At 46.8% G+C, this 20965-nt stretch overlaps 1 protein-coding gene across 10 annotated transcripts in view; it reads right to left on the bottom strand.

The window, feature by feature from the left end:
- Positions 1 to 749: 749 nt before the first annotated feature.
- Positions 750 to 20965, bottom strand: part of ATP6V0A1 (ATPase H+ transporting V0 subunit a1) — a 42150-nt gene continuing 21934 nt past the window's right edge. For 5 of the 10 annotated variants that reach the window (XM_081168972.1, XM_081168970.1, XM_081168976.1 and 2 more), the window contains exons 13-23: positions 20700 to 20857; positions 20321 to 20411; positions 19248 to 19366; positions 18822 to 19035; positions 18200 to 18307; positions 17275 to 17349; positions 14694 to 14801; positions 13245 to 13262; positions 10033 to 10150; positions 9315 to 9486; positions 750 to 2490 (exon numbers count right to left, since the gene is read on the bottom strand). In XM_081168972.1, the coding sequence (XP_081025098.1) occupies positions 2397 to 2490; positions 9315 to 9486; positions 10033 to 10150; positions 13245 to 13262; positions 14694 to 14801; positions 17275 to 17349; positions 18200 to 18307; positions 18822 to 19035; positions 19248 to 19366; positions 20321 to 20411; positions 20700 to 20857 (1275 nt within the window). In that variant the 3' untranslated portion in view covers positions 750 to 2396. The remainder of the gene's footprint in view (positions 2491 to 9314; positions 9487 to 10032; positions 10151 to 13244; positions 13263 to 14693; positions 14802 to 17274; positions 17350 to 18199; positions 18308 to 18821; positions 19036 to 19247; positions 19367 to 20320; positions 20412 to 20699; positions 20858 to 20965) is intronic. The other 5 variants (XM_081168977.1, XM_081168979.1, XM_081168978.1 and 2 more) reach the window with 3 other exon arrangements.

Raw genomic sequence — 20965 nt, 5'->3', positions numbered from 1 at the left:
TGTCAAGGGTGGTTTATAGCGCTGGCTGCAATGTAAAAGGTAATGGACATTTCAAGTATCAGCACAAGTTTTGCAGCAGCTGTGAGACAAATAACTTGCTTCCTTCACTTCTCCAAGGAAGCTTGTGCTGTTGAGGAATTACCCTAAACCCAGTTATGGTAATGGAAGGGCAAGGGCTTATCTTCCACCTGCATCACAGAGAAGGCAGCAAGCTCTGGAGTTTCTCTGATATAAAACAGGATGTAGAGCCTTTTCTGTGGTCTTAGGCCTAGCTAAAAGACCACCCACAGGAGACAGCAAACCCAGCTGTGTGGATTCTGGGATTCCTTGGAAACCATGTGGTATTGAGCAAACATTCAACTTTTTGCAAATAACTGTAGAGGGTGTTCCCCTCCACTTCTTTTTTTTAAAGGAAGTTTTCAGCTCTTGTAGCTGCAAATATTTGTTGGGAGTTCCACAAGCCAAAGGGGAGGCTGAAAAAGCTTGCCCACGCAGTCGCTGGCTGTAGGCAGGACTTTGCCTCTCCCATCGGCAACGCAACCGGAAGCATGCAAAGTGGCAGAAATGTGGAATACACCCTGCAAATTATGAGAGGCAATCCTATCTGCATCATTCATACCAACCCCAGAATTCAGTTTTTAGACTGCATGGGTGCAATATTATTATTAGCTGACACAGCCCAGCCAACCCCCTTCCATTAATCCTCCCCACTCCAGGCACAGTCAAAGAAGACCAGGACACACAGCAGATGAGATGAACTAGTTTAATAGACACAGTGATTGACTGATGAGGACCAGCGGGGGGTGGGGGGAATACTTCACTTGTCCAAAACAGCAGCAGTAAACACAATGACCGGTTGCTCTCTATTTCACACATACACATGGCAGCACCTGATACTTCAGACTCTCTACTCAAGAGCAAATAAGGGATTAGCACCTGCCCATAAAGTTGCCACACCAGTTCCGGTGCTCTTGCCTTTAGTGCGCGACACAGGTGGCCTCATACCGAGACAATTCTAGAACAGTGCATGCTTAAGTCACACAAATACACATGAATCATATAAATACTCAGCATACAGAGGCGCAGAAAGCCCAGCCTCTTTCCTATGGCAAAGGGAAGGCAGATGCTGCCCGCCCTTGGGAAATTCCTATTTTCCTAGGGAAGCCCACCCTAAAATACACAAGGGCTGCTGTGGATGGCTTTTACAAATGCTCAGTAGTAATCGGGGTGTGCAGGTTTCCCCACCCTGCTTCTTCTTTCCATCTAGTAATGTCAGGGTTACATAGGAGCTTCCTGGAGGTGAAAGACCCTCAGTTTCCTTGGAACAAAACAAGCCATTCAGAGTTGCAGGCAGGGTGAGTCAAAGTTTCCTTATTAACTAATCCTGCAGAGCCAGGCACAGGTCGGCTCTGCAGTTGGGCAGGCAAGCAAACTCCCTCCCTCCTTCACCGGCCTGCTCTTGTCCAGGGAAGGACAGTTCCAAAAACATCCAGTTGTAATGCCATGTGGGGGGTCACCTTTCCCAAAGAATCCTTTGCTTTCGGTCAGAGTTTCCTAGAGGATTACGCCCACACACAGAGGGGCGAGGCAGAGAAGAGGGGACAAAATGTAGCTTACAAGCAGTAGAGCAAGAGCAATGAGAGGGGGAGGGAATAGCAGCCAATGCTCTGCTCAGAGGTCAAGCTAGGACGTGTGGCAGGCGCAGGTGGGGTGGGAGCTCTCTTGCCTGTCATGTGTGTTGCCTTTTAAGCAATTTTATGATGGCAATTTAACTGAGGGTATGGCAGAGCAAAAATGCCAGTAAAAGAGGAAAATCTGCCCCCAGCAAATCGCTGGATAGGCATAAAGCTGGAATACAACTTTTGCATGGGGCAAATCTGGGACTTGTTGCAAGCAGTCCAGTGTGCCGCTCTAGAGGTCAGGAGAGATAAGTGTGTGTGGTTGGACTGAGGAATAATGGCCCCTCTGGCAAGACAATTTGCCAGAAGAAGCTTATACAAGTTTCTAGTCCTGTGTGTTCTTGAACTGCACTTCACTTTCCGGTACCAAACTGAGCAGCTAACATGCTTGTTATTAACAGGCTGCAGGTGGTTAGGATGTGCTCCTCCGTGGTAGTCTCTGTCTGTGCAACTTGAAGGACACTGCCACACCCCAGGACCTGCCAAGGTGATTACAGGAACAATATTTTCTTATGATTCTTAGGTTTTTCCTATTATTCCCTTTCTCCTTTGAGTGGGGTTCTCATGAGAAAAGCACGATATTGTCACACTAGCAGCTTGACTACACAACCGGAGAGCTATACAACTTCAGATTTATCTCACACAGGTAAACACAAACACATGCAGGAGGGAGCCAAGGTTTACTGCCACACATCCATCCAACTGGCCTCAAGAGGATCATTCATCAAATCTCCCATCACGGATGTTGTCAAATGAGAAAGGGAGGAACTTGAACCCGGCGCCCATGTAGAACTTGTTCTGAAATTCCACCCTAGTGAGAAACAAAAAAAGGAACACAAGAAGCAAACAAGCATTAGCTCAGGAGGCATGTCGAAGAATTTCGAGATTCAAAAGTGGCAGTGACCTTATCCTTTCTGTGGCATTCATGTTTTACTACTGCAATGTACCGTTTCAGATATCCCAATTCCCTGTCCAAGTTTAAACCCACAGCCCCCCTCCCGGTTGCCTTTGCAGAAGGTTCAAATTGCAGCAAATGTGAGTGGGTATCAGTGCAAGGACTCAGGCATGCAAGCGATAACAGTGCTCTATGCCCAAACGTAGGAATGGGGAACCTCAGGTCTGGTGGCTGAATACAGGCCCCTCTATCCATCCCTCTGGACTCTTGCTGGCCCTGCTCCACACCTCTCTCAAGCACTTCTGGGTGGATGGCATGGGTCCTTAAAGTGGATCTGGCTAAAGGCCCATCTAGTCCAGCCCCCTGTTCTCACAGTGGTTAACCCCATGCCCATGCGGAGCCCCAAAGCAGGACCTGAGCGCAACAGCACTCTATCCACTCGTGAGTCCAAGAAGCGGGCATTCAGGGAGTGCAATATCTCTGACAATGGAGGAAAAACACAATCATTGTGGTTATGTCTATCTCTGCTAAACCATGTGTCTAGGAGGCTCAGGGCAAGGGGCACACCTGGACTGAATGCCCAACACAGCACTACTTTAGACTTTCTCCTCTGCATCTGGTTTAGCATCACAACAGGAAACCAGGCACTGAAGCAGCTTCCGTGGATATACCCCAGAAGAACCGTGAGTGACAACCCCTGCAAGGACAGGCTCTTTAGAATTCTGGACTGTCAGCGATGCAGAATCCTATTCCTCATCTCTCAGGTCAGGATGATTTGATGGTTCAGACTTCCAAAGAGCATTCTGCATCCTCCCACAGATGATGATTTTCCTGAAATTCCCGGGGGTGACCAGTTAGAGACCCACCTCAGAACCAGCCAAGATTCTAACACACATCCAGAGAGAGAGAGAGAGAGAGAGCGCTTCATGCGGTGTATACCGTATTTGTATTCCACCTTCCTCCAAATTGTTCAGGGCAATACATGGAGGTTATCATATTTTATCCTCGCCATCCACTGTGAGGCAGGCTAGGCTGAAATATAGTCACTGATCCTAACGCTTCATGGGCAAGAGGGGTTTGAACTGAGGTCTCCCAAGGCCTTTTTCAAATAAACCACAGGGGTGTAGCACAACATGGCACAGGTATCCGGATTCCCCCCTCCCTGTTCTTTAAAGGCCTTCAGGGTTGTATCTATGCCAGGGAACTTTGGAAGTATGCCACATTCTCCCAGTAGTGATTTCGTGGAAGGCCATTACCTGGACATCAATCCAAAGTCTTAGGTTCACCCAGCCAAGTCAGGGTCACTGTTATCATGTCTTCCCTAACCTATGATGTTCCCCTCAAAAAGAAATGGGAAGGGAACTATTCAAGTTGATTAGGCTTCAATACATTTCACAAAGTGGAACAAAAATCTTCCATTTTAGCAAAAAAGCTAAAGATTCAGTACTGGAATACCATACAAAAAGCAAGATCACAGTTCGTTTCAGATCTGTGTAGCTCACCTCAGCTGCACTCCAAAAACTATTCTAAATGCCCATCTAAGCCACGGCAAGTGAGACATCTTTCTTTTGAACCAGAGCAGTCTGGAACCCCTCTTCTTCCATCACCAACTTCAGGGTGCCACAGGGAAACACCAGAGAAAGGAACAGAGGCCTGCATTCCAGGATCGGTTTGCTTCCTTTGCTGTTTTGCCGTTTCCACTAATGAACTCAAAATGTAAAGGGAATGGTACTGGAAGGCTGCCCAATCATAAACAGGCACCAAACATGGAAAGAAAAACCCCATGATTCATTAAGAAAACAAACCCCGTGCTCTTCTCTTGGCTCTGTGGTGAGAAACATTTTCCATCCCCTTCATCTGCCAGATACAGAGAAAAACGGAGTACGAGTTGATTTGCTGCCGCTGCTCCTCTAGGGTGGAATGTTTCAAGTGCAGGATTCTTTTTAAAGACTAACATCCATCTTGCAAGCCCAAATACACCAGAGAACACAGAGAAACTTCATTTAACTCAGGGGCAGTCAGAAGGCATAATGGATCAAGCAAACTCTCATACACCTTTGCAAGCAAATGCAACAGCTTCCCCCAAAAGGCAAAAGGCACAGATGGAATTTGTCAGCTACCAATATGAACTGGCCTTCTCTCTCTCTGCAAAATCTCCAATTTCACGATTCGCCTGCCAAACCCACACGAGCAAAATCCCTGCACACTGAAGACTAGTGCATCAGGGCAAAGGTTATGCTAGAGCTCTTCTTCCTGATACACCACCTTTCTATGTGCAGAGATTTGTGCATGTTAAGAAGGAGCGCTCAGTCACGTGAGCCGCCCGCCCGTAGCCTGAAGTGATATATCCCAGACGCAAGCAAAGTGCAGCCTCTGATATGCTAAGGGAAAACCATTGCAGAGCGAAAGGGCAGAGGATTGCAACAGCCCACCACCACCTCCGCTCTCTATGCCCCCGCCAGCATGCCCACGTCGCTTGGACGGCGAACAGCTCCCCCCTGACTGAGAATACCAGTTGCGCTGCCAGACCTCCAAGCATTCCCAGCATATCCAGGGTGTGCCAGCTGCACTTACAGACTGGAAACAGCTGCGCGCTCTGCTCCTCTCCACTTGTTTCACTAATTGGCAGGGACACGGGGCTAGTGGGAGGGAGGGGCGGCCATATTTCAAGCCTTTTTTTAAAAGAAGTTAGCGAGTTTCAAGACTCATGTCTCTGGCAACAGGCATTGCGTGATCAAGAGGCAGGCAAGAAATTTGTGGTTCACATCCAAAGGGGTGGGGTAGGGGAGCTCCTCGGTCTCAGTTTCACTGTTCTCCAATGGACACGCAGCAATTCAGCCCAGGAACTTTATGAATTGCCAGCCGTCGGGTCCAGGGAACACAGTGTCTGGAAACATTACCTTCCACATGCCCCAAGTAGCGGCGTGGAAAGCAGTTGGAAGGGGCTCCCATTTGCAGGATTAGATGGTGGACGGAGAAATTGCAGGTGGTCAGGAACAAAAAAGTCCCACTTTCCCACCCTCCTGGGCAGGAGGAGGAGATGGGTAGCACCGAGTCAAAAGATTGCAACCCCAGAAGGCCCTGCATGATTTCAAGAGAGGAGCTGGTGATAGTATCCTACTGCTAGACAAGAGCACACATACTTGGAGGTCCCCTCCCTTCTTAGAAGACTGCAGGAGCAGAGGAACACAATCCCTCTCCCCTTCCGAGTTCAGCTCAGATTCTACTAAGGCCTGTATCAAATTAAGTGTATACACACGGAGACACACACAGTTCCACAGAACATCCTCCCTCAACGGAATGTTCCGCTCCTTCCAGCCATGGAATGTGTAGCTCCCCATTGGCACCTAATTACCTGAGCCTCCTTCCCCCGCCCCCCAACCTCCTGGCCCAGCCATCTGGAGCTAAGGTGGTTCCTTGCTTTTAGCCAAAGATCTCGCCCTCTCCAACTGGAACAAGTCTCGCCTCCTGTGCATCGTGCAGCGCCAGCCAACTGGATAACTTTCATTCTGTTTTCCTGGCCTCAGTTATCTTTTTTGGAACTCAGTTCCCTAAGGCTGAAGGGTTCTACTGCATGCCAGTTATTAAGACACAGAAAAGCAGAGAGAAGAGGACTGCATTGCCATCGCTCTCTTTTTCATTCCATTAGTTTTACGCCCAAGGTGTGGGGAAACTCCCATTCCAGCTGTGCATCAATCCCCGGAGCACATCTCCATCCTGCCCTCCATCTCAGCCCTCCTTAGGTCTCAGGTGGCAAGACAATGAACCCCAACATGCCTTTGGCTGCAAACTAAATGTCAAAAGGGCCCTTTGTGCAGCTAAGGGGGTAGAGCGTGATCAGCCAATGGCACTGGCAGCGAAATACACACTTGCTTCCCACACAGCCGCGGAGATAAGGAAGCCCCCGCTTTGCAAAACTATTTGTTTTTCAGCCAAGGCAACCATCTGCTTGGAATGTACTGCTGCCTGAAAAGTTACGAGATAAACCCATCCCAGCCGGGAGTGGCCGGGCTGAGGAAGGAGAGATGGAAAGCATTTTTTCCAGCAGGAAAGAAGATTCACTGTTCTTCCTCTCCAGCAAAAGGTGACACACCCTCAGCTTTTGAATTCTAAGAGGAAGCAACAAGGCTCTGCGGTAAAGCAAATCGTTTGCATGCAGATGGTTCAAGGTGCAATTCTTGGCATCACCAAATAAAATGGGTTCCAGGTTAACAGAGCTCGACATGGGAGCTTGGGAGGGTTGGTGCCAGTGGAAGAACTGGGCTGGATGAACCAATGGTCTGACTCAGTATAAAGACAATTTGCTGAGGCCAACAAAATCTGCAAAGTCTCCTCCCTCCACTCTACCTTCCATATGTGTGTGCCACCACCTTGCAGATTCCACTGCTAAAGGGAAGAGATGCAGGAGCTGCAAGTTCCACATCTTAGCACTGAATTTAGTCACCTCAGCAGTCAAACTCCCTAATTTATTCCCCCCCTTAAAGAACTTTGCCATCTGCCTTTTTTAAAAAAACGCACATGCACAACAGATCGAAAACAGCTCATAGTAATTTTCTAATGGAGTCGTTACCCCCAATGGAAGTGGATTTTGCAATCTGGAAAGATATTTATATTTGAGGAGCAGAAGGTTAATTATTTTGCACCTCTAAATAACCTAGGTGCAATTTTTCACCCTTTGCGAAAACCTTGCTGAGAATGGTTTGGCTGCAGCTCATCACCGGCTATCCAAATTATGATCAACTGATGCAACAGGGAACCTCTCCTCCACCCCCCACCCCCACCCCAACACACACTCCAGCTACTTGCTCTGTACTGATAGAAAACAGCACCTTGAAAGAACTCCAAAGTTGTCTCTCTGGCTTTCTCCTCAAAGTTTTCAGTTAAGAGTCACTTAAATCAGCAGTGGGGATTCCTGTACACTCCCAGATATTGACAGCAACTCCTGCCCTACAGCAGAATGACTCAACCGCTCCTATCTCCAGACACAGCTGGCCCCTGCTGGAAGCTTATTTGTTTTGAACTTGGCACAGAGAAGAAAAGGCTGGGCCAGGACAGCAATCCCTGGCCCCTAGCACAAGATCAAGATAACGGCTGATGTCATGATTGCTTGGGGTGCAGCTGCTATTGTTCTGCTAAGATGGGCTTTCCTGACAAGGAGTGGAGCCCAGTCAAACCAGCCACTGAAACTTGAAGTAGGGTCATGAAAACAAATGTCACAAGCCAGGCCTACCGAGAGCAGGAGTTAAAGCTGGGTTAGGAAAAATCAAGCTGGATTCTGGAGGCAGCCTACAGCTCTAAAATGTAAGAAAACTGCTACTGCACATGGAAGTGTTGACACAACATGGTCATCATAATTATTCATCAACGGCATACAAACTTACTATATGTGTCCATTCATTTAAGTTTACACTATTCTGCTTCTACAGCAAAATGATTCTAGAGGCTGAAGCACTTTCTGCAAGAATTGGGAATTTTTAGTTTAGAAAAAGGGACAGGGTGGCAAAAGTTTATGAAATCATGGTGTATGGATAGTGAATATTTTTTTTATAATGCTCAGATATACCAGGCACCCATTAGTTGTTCTTTTTTGTTCTGACAAGCTTTTCCAGCTGGATGTAAAGATATCTGCCTTGGGTTTAAAGAACAAAACAAGATGAACAGCCATCTTCACTTTTGTCTACTGTACTGTCCTTAAAACTATTCTAGCTGTTTGCATGTGCCTGCAAATGGATCTTAGTTCTGATCCAGTAGTGCTATGCCTATGATCTTAGTTAACAGCGTGGAAGACTTTGCATGCCATCCTTTTTGCAAACTACAGCAGTTTTCTATGGGCAGCTCCTGGGATCCAAAGTGCTGGCTGGGTTTATGCAAGGCCTTGCTTGTAAAGTTGACCAAAAAGGGACTCCTTCAGATTTGGTTTGAGACCAGCCAGTTTCAACCCCCAATTGAACCTATCTGCAGGTAAAGAACTCTCTCACTCATTCATGCTTCGCAGTGCACATTGACCACTCTTTAAGATGATGATGTTGGCAGCACAGCTAACCCCAGCCTCAATCTATTCTATATGCACTTGTGTGATTGCCATAAAACTTAGGGAACAAGTTGCGCTATCATAATGATTAAGGGTTTAAATGATAATTTTAGGTTATATGTTAGTGACTAAGTTTTAATTTATATATTTTTAAACTGTTGCTATATCTGTATTGTCCCTGTTATACCTAACTGCAAATTCAAATGTATCCCTATCATGTTTTATGACTTCCTTGATATTGTATGTGGGCTGGAACTGGTCTGTGACCGAAATAATAAAATTCATTCATTCATTCTATATGCACTAGATATTGCGCATTTGAGGACTTCCAGGTCTATCCTGCAAGTAGTTAAAATGCAGGAGGGACACCCCCTTTGAACTTAGAAAAGCCCCCAGAAAGTAAGCTGATGCTGGCCAAGGAAAAAGCACAATCAGAACAAATAACCATGCATCTGAGAAATATGGATATTAGCTTACTAGACCTGAACAAATAAAGCTGTCCTCTCTCCAGCCTAAACCTGAGTTCATTTGTCCACCAATGTCTACTCTGACTGCCAGCAGCTCTCCCAGGGTTCAGGCAGGAGCACTTCCCAGCCATGCTTCTTGAGATACTTTAAGTAGAGATGACAGAGATCAAACATGATGCAAACTTTGTACCCACTGTGCTTTTGTTTGTTTGCAGTGCAGAGCTGTACCAGATGACACTTACCAGTGCAAGCGGAGGGCATGCAGGAAAGCAGAGAGGCCCTCCATGATCAGCAAGATGGCCACTGTCAGGGTGGCAAAGGCAGCAAATACGAAAAACATGCCGAACCCACCAGCCAAGCTCTTTGCGCTGAGGCCCACACGCATCACCATGGACCAGAGGACCTCAGAAAGCTCTGTGATGAGAAAGACAGGAAGAATGATCACCGATCAGCAAGGGCTACAGCTCTGGAGAAGAGGGATTGCATGCCTGCCTTCACTCTAGCTGCTCCTCTTTGGAGGGCAGTGCTCACTGCTCTAATAAAAGTGAGATTTCGGAAGCTGGATGAGTTCCCAAAGTGAGCTGTGCTCTTAAATCACACCCCAGACCAATTTTCCTTTTAAGAAAAAGCAAAGCCTCCTCCTGCTTAGGGTCCAAATTCTGCACACTGTGGACATTTTGAACTCATTCTCACAAGCTACCCAATGCTCCCCTTCAGAGAACTCAGAAGATTTCAATAAGAATTTTGGGTGGGCAAAAAAAGATACTGGGCAGAGAGGAGACTGCTACATAGTCTTCTAGCCCTCTCTACATGACACGACCTGGAATGAGAGTACACAAAAGTCACTGGCTACTACCACAGGAAAAAGGGCTTGTGACACCTTCCCCCTATTCTCACAGCTCAGATTTCCCCTTCCTCATCCCTGGACTCAAAAGAGCCAGCCATGGTGAAGCTACTCACGTGCATGCGCCAGGCTAAGCGCCCAGAGGCGAAGGTATGACGCTGTGTTGGAGATGCAGCCCAGGCAGTATTCGATGGTATGGATGGCCTGGTGAACAGCAGTGTCCCCAAAGTCAAACTGCAAGAGGAAGTAATAAAGCCAGGTCTGAGCGGTGGGCAGAGTGTGCAGCAATGACTAGACAGCTAGAAAGCAGGAACAGCAGCAGTAGCAGCAACAACAGCAACTAACTCTATTGCAAGGGCACTCAAAGCTCACAGCTAGAACGCTGGCTGGACTATTTCCCTCTCTGTTCACCAAGACTTGGGAGGATCACTTGCTCAACACAACTCAAAACTGCAGGACACTCAGCGCCATTAAAATGTACAAGTGTTCAATGGCTTGTTCAGATCTAAGACTCAACTTGAATGTTCCTCAGCCCTGCCCTTCTTGGTGGTAAACTGAAAGCTAAGATTTGGTAGCTGGATCAGGCACAGACAGCAGGAGTCACTCTATCCATGTGTCTATGGCAGAATCCTTATTTGCCTGGCATTAATAGGCACTCAAGTGGCCTTGGAATCCAGAAGTGACAGACTGCAAGGGAAATGGACTTAATTAGGAACAACTAATGTCGGCATACAATCAGGCGAGGCTCACATTTCCATTATAAAACTGGGTGCCAGACAGGAACTTGCTTGCCTCTGCTGAGATTTGGTTAAGCCTGCTGTCCCCTCTTGCTTGCCACCCTGTCATCCTCCACCGTCCCCAAATCCTCTTAGGAAATGCTGCTTAAGTCACTGTGGCGAAGGTTTGAATAACAACTAAGAGGAGGAGAAGTGACCAGAGAGAGATTAAGTGTTGCAAAATCAAAGTTGTGAAAAATCCCATCTTAGTATTTTTGTCTGCCACATCTCAGAATCTCTGGAGTCTTCTAGCAATCAAACGGACTACACCCAGCTAAAGCTGCCAAGTTCCAAAAATGTTCCAAGATAAAGGTGAACTGAGCGCTCTCTCATTCCCCTCCAGTATCCAGCACAGCAAACATTTCAGACTGAGGAAGGCAAGCTACTTGTTAACATTTAGGCCTCAAGCTTTGGAACCAAGAAACAAAAATTCTTAGCAAAAGCTGCCCTGATGAGAGTTTGCCAAGCAAGCTATGAAATTACTAGACTCCAGGGATGCACATGTTCTACATCAAAATGATCAAAATTTGCTTGGCCTCCTTTTGGCATAATCGAGTCTGATGGATTCCCACCCCCATCCCCACTATAATTATATAACTGATCCTGGGGGTTTTTGCTACTCATGCTGGGGGGGGGGGGGGCAGGCAGGGCAGGACAACAAGAAATGGTAGCAGGCAATGAATCCCCACCTGCAATAAGCAGGGCAGTTTGTTCCGCTACATTCCACCCCCCACCCCGGCTTCTGACATTTCAGTAGGCATTTGCCCATAAACGTTCAGGCATACCATCACAGTGAAGAGGGCTAGGAATGTGTTAGGGGGCGGGGGGAGAAGAGGAGTGCAAGTGAAAGCTGACTTTTTCAGGCGGCTGAATTCTGTGCCCAAAGCCTCATTCTGCACTCCATCAGAACTGCAGGACACTGTGCCCTGCAAATCTCCAACATGTATTTGAAGGACAAGCAACAAAGCACAATGCTGTAAGAGCCGACAGGTGATTGAAAGGATGGCTGCAGCAGCAGAAGATGGATAAACCAACATTAAAATTATAAGCAATATTCCAGTTCTTTCGATGCACTGCTTACTAAGTTAATTTCCGTACTTTTGCAGCCTGGCAACAGACCCCTCAGGACTGCACTGCTCAGCATTTCCATGGTTATTGTACAAAGGCAATGGGGGCAATTCAAGCGTTGCTCTTTTCCTATGCAGAACCTTCTGGGCCCATCCAGCATTTCCCATCACTGCATTGATATCCATGATCAGAGCCTCTTATCAACTGACTGTGATGTGGAGGTTGCTGCATTTTCTCTTGGCAGAGGCACAAAGATAAAATGTCTATTTTTAACTTTTGCTATCGTTGGCTGCCAGGGAGGTGGCTCTCCACAAAAGCTAGATGAAGTGACAGGTCATTCATAAAGAAGTCAAAGCAAGGAGCAAATATGCTGTGGAATCCCAGTCCACTAACTCCCCCTTTTACTGGTGGATTGTGTCCAGACCTGTTGACTTTGAGCAGGTGGCTAGTGAACATTAACACCCCACCTGAAGACTGGCATCCATCACTCCTAATCTGAATGTTTATCAACTGATTGGCTCAATTTGCACAGAACAATAAACCAACTTGGGGAGAACGTCATTTTGCACCTTCTCTGCACTGCTGTGAGCTAAGCCACAGTTTTGCTCAGTGTGTCATCTGAACCCAGGCTTGTGGTTTGTCTTCTCTAGAAAAACCACAAGCTGTAAAACCAAGAAACCTTGATGATAGCTTGTGGCTTGTCTAGAGTGGCACGAACCACAAGTCCAGGCTCTGATGACACTCAGGCCAAACCTGCAGTAACAAGAGGATGGGAGCAGAAGCAAAGTGACTGTGATCTCCTCTTCTGGAACCTGCATGCTCAAGTGTTTGTGCTAACCATGGTTCAGCTTAGTCAGGTTTTCCCTCCCAGCAACTGTAAAAAAACTAACCTCAGCGTGTCTGTAGTCAGGTCTCTCAGTGAGATGTTGCATGAACTGTCCAGTGAGTGATCCTGTTGTAAAGTCTTGCCAGAATTTTCAGGAAACGGCCATGGGAATAAGCAAAAAGAGCCAGGAGAGCAGGCCCCAGGGATATTGGAAATTTGGCAATTAAGGGGCACGCTGGAGTTCAGGGGATGGAGGAAGTTGGCTTTTTAAAATAAAGGTACAAACATGTCCACGTCCCGTTCCAAAGGCTTCTGCTACTTTTGGGATTCTGTTCTACAAATTATTGAGGTGCACAGGTTGTGCACATAACAGTGACGAATATGCAACCCACACCACAAAAGTCCCCATTAAGAACATGCAGCTGTTCAAACAAACATGTCTTTTGTTTTTAAATGAATATGAAGCTGTTTTCTATGGAAATGGGTATTATTGACCTCTGATTACAAGAAGGAGGCATCACAAAATGAGATGCTATGAAAAGATGAAGAAAGAATTTCAAGTCACAGATGCAAATATGCCTAATTCTACAAAATGGTTTACAGTGATGGGAGCAATGATCTGGATAAAGACAGACAGAGAAACTGGCTACAGGCTTACCACCTCCTCCACGGCAGGCTTGAAAACACAAGGGAATATTTGGTTTGGTCATGCATCATTTGATAACACAAGAGCATATCCTCTTTCAGTGCAATATCCTAAAATGCAACTGTGCTCTATCATTGTTGTTGCTGCATTCCACCTCATTTTGCATTGGTAACAACTGTGACTTCTCCCCAAGGGAGAGAAGGCCAAGACTGATTTGCCAAACCATCAGCTCTCAGTTTCATCCCTATCATCACAATTTGAGGGATATTAGTCTAGTTTTACAGTGCTTCTTGTGTACCAGTTGTGAAAAACTCTGAAAGCTTGAAGTGTACATTGTGCATTGTAGGGGTGTGTGTGTGTCAAAGCTCAAAGTTAAGAGCACATACTCTGCATGCATTAAGGACCCGCATTTAATCCCTGGCATCTCTAAGGGATTCTCCAAAGGATCTCAGGAAGTAGAGCTAGGAAAGACTTCCTAACACTCTGGAGAGACACTGTCAATCAAATGTAGACAGCACTAAGGCTAGGTGGAACAGTCTGATTCAAGATATGGCAGGTTCATACATTTGCACCAATGGCAATGCCTATTCTCAGAACTTAAAACTGCTTTCCAGCAAGGAACCCTGAGAATGCTCATTTTATATGAAGGCTAAAACCTCTGTTAGGACAGCAGCCCTCAGGACAGGACAAGACCCATTACACTGCTCAACTGGCTTACATTTTGAACTGCCACATCACCAACTATAACCAGAGATCCTGTATGCTTGAGTTTTTATTAATGTTTCAGGGGTCTAAGCCATCTCAGTAAGATTGCCTTGTACACAAAGGTAGCGTACAAGGATGCCCTCTTCAAACAGCGGATAACAAGAACCTGCACAGCTAACCTCCCACCACCCTGAGACATAGTGGTCTGCCTGGAAAAATCGGAAGACCTTCTCCCATGCAGACAAGCAAACTGAATGGAAGAACCCTTGTTCAGTTCTCTTTGAAACAAGGGCAGCAGTGACGCAGCCCATTCAGAGGTTTCCCATGGGGAAGCGAGGAGATTGTAACAGACCCTCAAATCTGACCTGAAGTCTTTACTACCCGCCTTGAAAGGGACCCCCGTCCACCACAAACTATTGAGAACTTAAGACACAGCCTCAGCTTATTACAACCACCTTTTGAAGGGGGCTGCCCACAGGTTTTTCCAAGTGCCAGAACAAAGACACTACAGGAAGTGTTCCCAAGTGTCAAATTGAGCTTCCCTAGTCTTAAGAAAAACAGTTACTGGGGCAACACAGTTTCCAAGCAGTCTGCTTTGGCTAGCTTGAGTAAATGTCAGCTGCAAGAGAGGGTAAATGGATACAGACCTGGTCTGATCTGGTAATATATGTAAGGAGAGTCATAAAAGGTCCACCCCTTCTTGTAACATCTCCCAAATGAAAGTTTGTTGTACAAAGAAAGAATGGGAGGTCTTACCTCCTCCCCCTCCTCCGAATGGGTTGAGAGCTGGTCGTGCTGGATTATCTCTGCATCTTCTTCAGTTGGGCCATTGCCCACGCGGATCCCACCAAAATTGAGTGTCCCCTAAAGCAGACAACAGAGGAGAAAACAAGAGGAGACACACAATCGGTTCATGTTTTAGTATGGAATTGGCATGCAGGGCCATTAGCAGAACTGGCCCTACCATATGAGAGAGAGAGAAAGAGAGGAGAGAGAGAGAGAGAGAGAGAGAGAGAGAGAGAGAGAGAGACTTGCCTCAGGCAACAAATTATGGGTACCAGTACAACAAATTATAGGTTTCCAGCACTTTTGAGCATCAAGAACTGAGCAATTTGTTAAAGTGTTTTGGCTACTAAAGCATGCTTTGGTCTGTTTTCCAGGGCTCTTCCTTCTTCAGAACAGCCTAAGCTTGTTCTGCTATGAATCCAAAGGCAGCAAAAGCTGGCGAAACAACATTAGTCTAAAGTAGAGAGCTTACCAGACACTGGACCTCTCAAAATGGGAAACTAGGGATTAGGGGCTGGAGGGGTGGGGAGAGAGGAGAAGTAAGAGAAGGAGAGCCAGGAATCAAGAATCTCAAATGCTTTAAAAAAAAAAAAAAGGCTGTATGTTTGCAACATCAGCAAGAACTCTCACAATATTCCCTAGAGAACGATGCAATCAGTGGCCTATGAAATAAATAATCTGTTAGCAAGCGAAGAAATGGGCGCAAAGCCTCCTGAACTCTGCTGCTGGGTATGGCTGACACTGTCTGGCTCTTCGACAACACAAGCAGGGAAGACCAGACCTGTCCTTACATGGGGAGGCCAGGCCAGGCCAAGTCACTCCTTTTTGGGGCATACATTCAGCCATTTGAGACTCTCCAATGTCTGCAGCCTTCATCGGATGCTAGGAAGGAATACATTAATAACTATGTTGTTCTTAAAGGCAACATACTTTGATAAGTCCATAAGGGATTCTTTGTAACATAGATTAATCAGTATTTTTTTTAAAAAAAGAACATAGATCTGTCTGTGTGTACACCCTTTGCTGTAAGAAATAGATTTGATATATTCTATAAAAATTTGGCAAAAAGGAAACTCATATTGTTTCTAAGTCTAACGGGACATACTGTGGAATCTGCAGGCTGCAGAGCACCTGACCACCCCATCCCATTGGCTTCCGATTTCACAGATAGTTACTTGAAAGTCAAATGGGACGCCCATACTCAGAGGCAGTATACCTCTGAATACCAGATGTTGAGAAGGTTATCAGCTTCAGCTTCAAGCATGCCAGCTCCAAGAAGCAGCTGGAACGAATGCTGGGCTAATGGGCTTTCTGGTCCTATGTTCTTCAGCCCACCTTTGTAGCCTTGAGGGTTAAAACCATTTCCCACATGAAAGCAAGAAATTCTCAAGTTACCAGATTTTTCATGAGCAGCAAATTCCATGTTCTCGCAGCAAGACTGTAGAACACACAACTTTTTTGCCGGGTTAACTGCTAAATACCACACCCCAATTTCACAGCACTAATCACGTGCTTTGTTCCAAAAACCTGGCATGCCATTCAACTGACTGCAGAAGACTTTCTGGAGTGCAACAGCATACCGAAATGCAAACAGCTGTTTTGTTCTCCAGCAATTGTCGGTAGGTAGGATACCACTGTCACAACGGCACAGAGAGTTGTGGGCGCAATTAAGAACAGCACTGAAGTGGGCAGCCAGCAACTCAGTGCACTGCCACAAGGATTCCCAAAGCGACCATTAGCTAGCAGGCAGCAAGAAACTGGTGAAGGCCAGAGACGTGAACTCAGAAGGGATGGCATTGCTGAGGAGACACCACCAATTATGGCACTCTGAAAACATGGGATGCAAATTAAAAACGTACTCGAGAGACAAAAATCCTGGGGAGGACTGTGAAGAAAGGGAGGGGAGGAAAGCCACAGAAGTGGCAGCTATGCAAAAGCCAAGGGCCTTGGCATCTGGAAAGAGGGGGCTTCCCCCCACATACACACACTAGGGCAAAGAATCTCTTTGTGCTGCAACCGTAGTTTTCAAACTGTGTGCCCCAGGAACTCTGAGGTTCCTTAGACACTTAGGAGTTCCACAATTAACATTTATAATGACAAGGAAGCTGCCCATAAGGCAGCGTTGTCCATCCTTGCCAATTTCCCTTGCAGTGTGCATCCACAGAGGAGAGTTGGGCGCATCCCAAGACATGCGCATATACAACTCAGTTTACGATGAACGGCGGCTGGCCCCAACAAACCTGGACAGCACTCCAAGGAAATGAGGGAGGAACACCCTTGAGCACTGCCTAGAGTCCTCTGCCAAGCACAACTGCAGGAGACCCTTGGCATACACACCAAAGTTTGAAATCCAACCATATTATATGGTTGCGTTGTGTCCCCTGAGCACGTAAGTGTAGGGTTTGGAAAGAATGAGATTTCTTGGAACGTATATTTCCGAGGAAAGGGCAGCTGTGCCGTTCCTCCTCCTCGGGGCAGATACTTTCCAAGGCCCCTGGGCACCTCCCGTTCTCGCCATGTGCATCCTTTTGGCATCTTTTAATCCACTCACTGTTGCAGCCGCCGCTGCCTCTACTGCCTGCGGACTCTGGGCTGGGCTGACAGGGGGTTCCACGGGCTGCCCTTCCTGATAGCGAATGGAAGGAAAGAAAAGGGGAAAAGGAGGAGAAAAACAAAGAGAAAAGAAGGGAGACGAATGGAGGGGTCATGGGGAGATGAGATGGTCAGAGAAGGAAGAGGGAGCGTCTTTAACCGAGCTGCAATTTGAAGGGCTGTTGCATCTTTAACAGCTTGCCACAAGAACACCACAGCCGCCACGTCTCTGGAGAATCACAGCAGCAGGTTGGTGTCCTTAAAAGCTTAACATCACCAGCTGCACGACGGGTTTTAGGACTAAACCATTCTGAATGTCTCTGCTGATGGAAGGCTATTTTCCTCCAGCAGAACCACACCAGTTCCGCACTCCCAAGTCGCTGCTTGAGCTCATGCTCCCTTGAGCAGCAACGTCTCACTCTACATGGGCAAATCTCTTCTGAAACCAAATGGGAGATTCAAAAGCCTCTTTTGTGAAATAGGGGCCGGCTGGTCAAAAGAAAGGGTTTTTTAAAAAAATCCCAGTGGGTTGGGGCACACTTAAAGCAGCTCTGTGGATCCCAACCATGAGTGGCAAATGCATGCATATGAACCAGGATTTCGGATGGATCCAGAAAGCGACCAGTGGTCATGAGAGATGCTGCCTGTTTGCTAAATTACAGCTGTGCCTCTGCCTGCAAGCAGGATTTAAACTGCAATCCTAAACCTGAAAGTAAGTCGCAATGATTCCAGTACGTTTTCATTCTAAGAAAGTATGCTTAGGACTGAAGTGCTAACAGAGCTCCATCTGGATGCAGATCTCCGTCGCAGAAATCCAGACTAAACCTCTAGTATCTGAACAAATAAGACCTACAAAGGAAAGAGGGGAAAACAGATTCACCCACCAAGTGCTTTCTTCGCAAGTACTGCTGGCGAAGGACCAGAGGTTTGGCAACCAGCATCCACGGCACACACAGCAATGCTACCACAACCAGGAAGCACTGGAGCCCTTTCTGTGGGGAACAGAGATGAGGGAGTGAGATTATCACCAACAGGCAAGCACATCCAGTTCCCTAAGCCCTCCTGCCTGCGTTTGAGTGAAGAACCCTTTCAGATTTTCTCAGGAGAACTTGCCCACACTTCCCTGTTGCCACAGGGTCTAGAAACTTGCTCTTACATCAAAACTCGTATTCTAAAATTGCATAAATGCTAGCAGATACAGATGTGTGTGCTCCTGCACAAACCTCACAACAAATGGGAGCTTCTGCATGTTTTCATGTGGTTTGCAAAGGAGTAGTTCTTGCTGAAATGCCAAGGTTGCAGGTTCGATCCCCATACGGGACAGCTGCATATTTCTGCACTGAAGGGGGTTGAACTAGATGATCCTCAGGATCCTTTCCAATTCTATGATTCTTTCCCCTCCCAGCTCAGCAGTAGATTCCCCCCCCCACACACACACACTTAAAGCCAGAACGAGGAAGGCGCTGCTTTCTGCAAAACAGCTCTTGCCCTCACCAAACCACCTACCTGTCCCTTATAAAGCATCTTTTCTTTGGGATCATAGGAGAAGAGAAACATGTTGATGAAGTGGATGAGAAGACTTGGTGCATCCATGGAGTTCTTAGCATCGTAGGCTGTCCACTTATAGAAAATGAGGATGACCAGGTAGCCAAACAGCGATGTCATGAAGACTATTTCAGGGATAAACCCGAGGTAGATGTTCAGAGGTTTCTTAAAGTAGCTAGAGGATATGCAAAGAAGAAATTTAAGACCCTGCCTTCAATCAACGGATACAAGAGATATGTCTCCAACCCTGGAGAGCTGCTGCCAGTCAGTGCAGACCGTACTGTGCTAGGCACACCAAAGGTCTGGGCTCAGTATAAGGCAGCTTTCTATGGTCCTGCATCTTCTCAGCCTGTCTACTGACTGCTAAACTAAAATGAGCACACTCACATGTGATTGAGCAGACTGAGAGAGACGCCAAAGATCATGTGGATGATGCCCAGAATGACAGACATCTTCATCTTGAAGGAGTTGAGGAAGGTCAGCTTGTTGGTGGCGATATTCCAGATCTAGTGCAAAGTGCAAAGACCCAAGGGTGTTCAGAACCAAGGAAGAGGACAAACAGTGAAACAGCTAAGTACACCCAGACCCATAATATCCTCAGTAACACCCAAAATAATCTGCTCTCCGTAGAAACATTCCTTTTACTTTATAAAGCATCCTCGAGACCAAGCATGGCGTGGTGTGTCTTTTATTTTTAAAAATGCTAACCGTGTGTTCATGGCTACAGGAACAACTTTAAGACAGTTTCTGTGAAAGGCTTTGAGTGTAAAGGATACTCCAAGGATCTGGGTGGATCTCCCTCCCCTGTGTTCTCCACATAATTGAAGGCAAGCCTGTCCCCACTGTGAACTTTGGTCTCAACCTTGCTGCCCACTAATAAACCCTGATGTGAGACTACACAATTTGCACTTTAGGGGTGAGTAACTTCAAGGGCATTTCCGTTCCACAGCAGTAGCATGCCACATTTGACTCTAGCGAATCTGCCTTTCATGCAAAAGGCCCCAGGTTCTTAACCCTCAGCTTCTCTAGGTAGGGCTAGGAGAAATTCCTGCCTGAAACCCTGGAGAGCTGCTGCCAGTCAGTGTAGGCAGTACTAAGATAGACTGACCAATGGTCTGACTCTGCATGAGACAGCTTCCTATGTACTTAATTTGTGAGACAGAGCTGAAAGAGGTACTAGAGTAATTCAGGACTGTAGTGCTTCAGTCTTTTTTAAAAATACTCTCCTACGTAAAGAGCTCCCTTCATAAAGCAACATCAGTAGGGGAACAGTTCAGCGCAGCCTCCTCCCTGGTTTACTAAGCTTACTGTATGCAGAGAGTTCTTTACACGGTGGCTTCCCAAAAAGAGACTTAAGAGAAAGTGGCACAATTCAGAACTGTACCACCCTGATCAACACTTGCTGTTCAAGAAACAAACACCTCTACTCATGAACAGTAGCTGCAAGCAGGTGCTCTTACCGGATCTATGCCAAAGGGGTATGCCCCGCCGAAGACACCCTCAATGGCAGGATTTAGCTGAAGGCTAGGATATTCCTTGAGAAGATCTTCTCTGTGGGCAAGAGAGCAGAAAGCTATCAACAAAGAATGACTGGAGGAGTACAAAACAGGCACTATAGTGGAGTGCATCTTTGGCACAGCTAGGGGGCAGGGGAGGCGGGGCGGGAAACAGCTCTGGTTCTTTAGTTCCACACAGAGAATGCGCTAGTCACACAGGAGGTGCTGCTGCATCCCTGCCATGTCCTCCTCTTCCCACCCACCCCTCCCGCATTAGCACACTGCTCAGAGCGAGCATTTCACAGGCCTTCCTTGTGTCTTTGTGAGCATCTCATCAACTTACGTCCAGTTGGATTTCAGAAACATTGGCCGGACGCTCCAGGATGAGCCAAACACATTGAGAGACTTTGAGAAGCAGTCGTTATAGATCAGGCCGGTATAAATGGAGAAAGAACCCATCAGGAGAATGATGTAGCGGCCGCAGAAAATGGTGCTGAACATCTGGCCAGTAAACAAGAGGAGGAGAATTTGGGGGCGGAGGTGGGGGGGGGGAGAGAGATATAAAAAATACGAGTTACATAATCAAGACATTGTTGCCTCCCCACCGCT

This window comes from Podarcis bocagei (assembly GCF_964188305.1).
Source record: "Podarcis bocagei genome assembly, chromosome: 13".
In the NCBI taxonomy this organism is placed as follows: domain Eukaryota; kingdom Metazoa; phylum Chordata; class Lepidosauria; order Squamata; family Lacertidae; genus Podarcis; species Podarcis bocagei.
The sequence above is the reverse complement of the archived record's forward strand: the minus strand, read 5'-3'. Positions and strand labels throughout refer to the sequence as shown.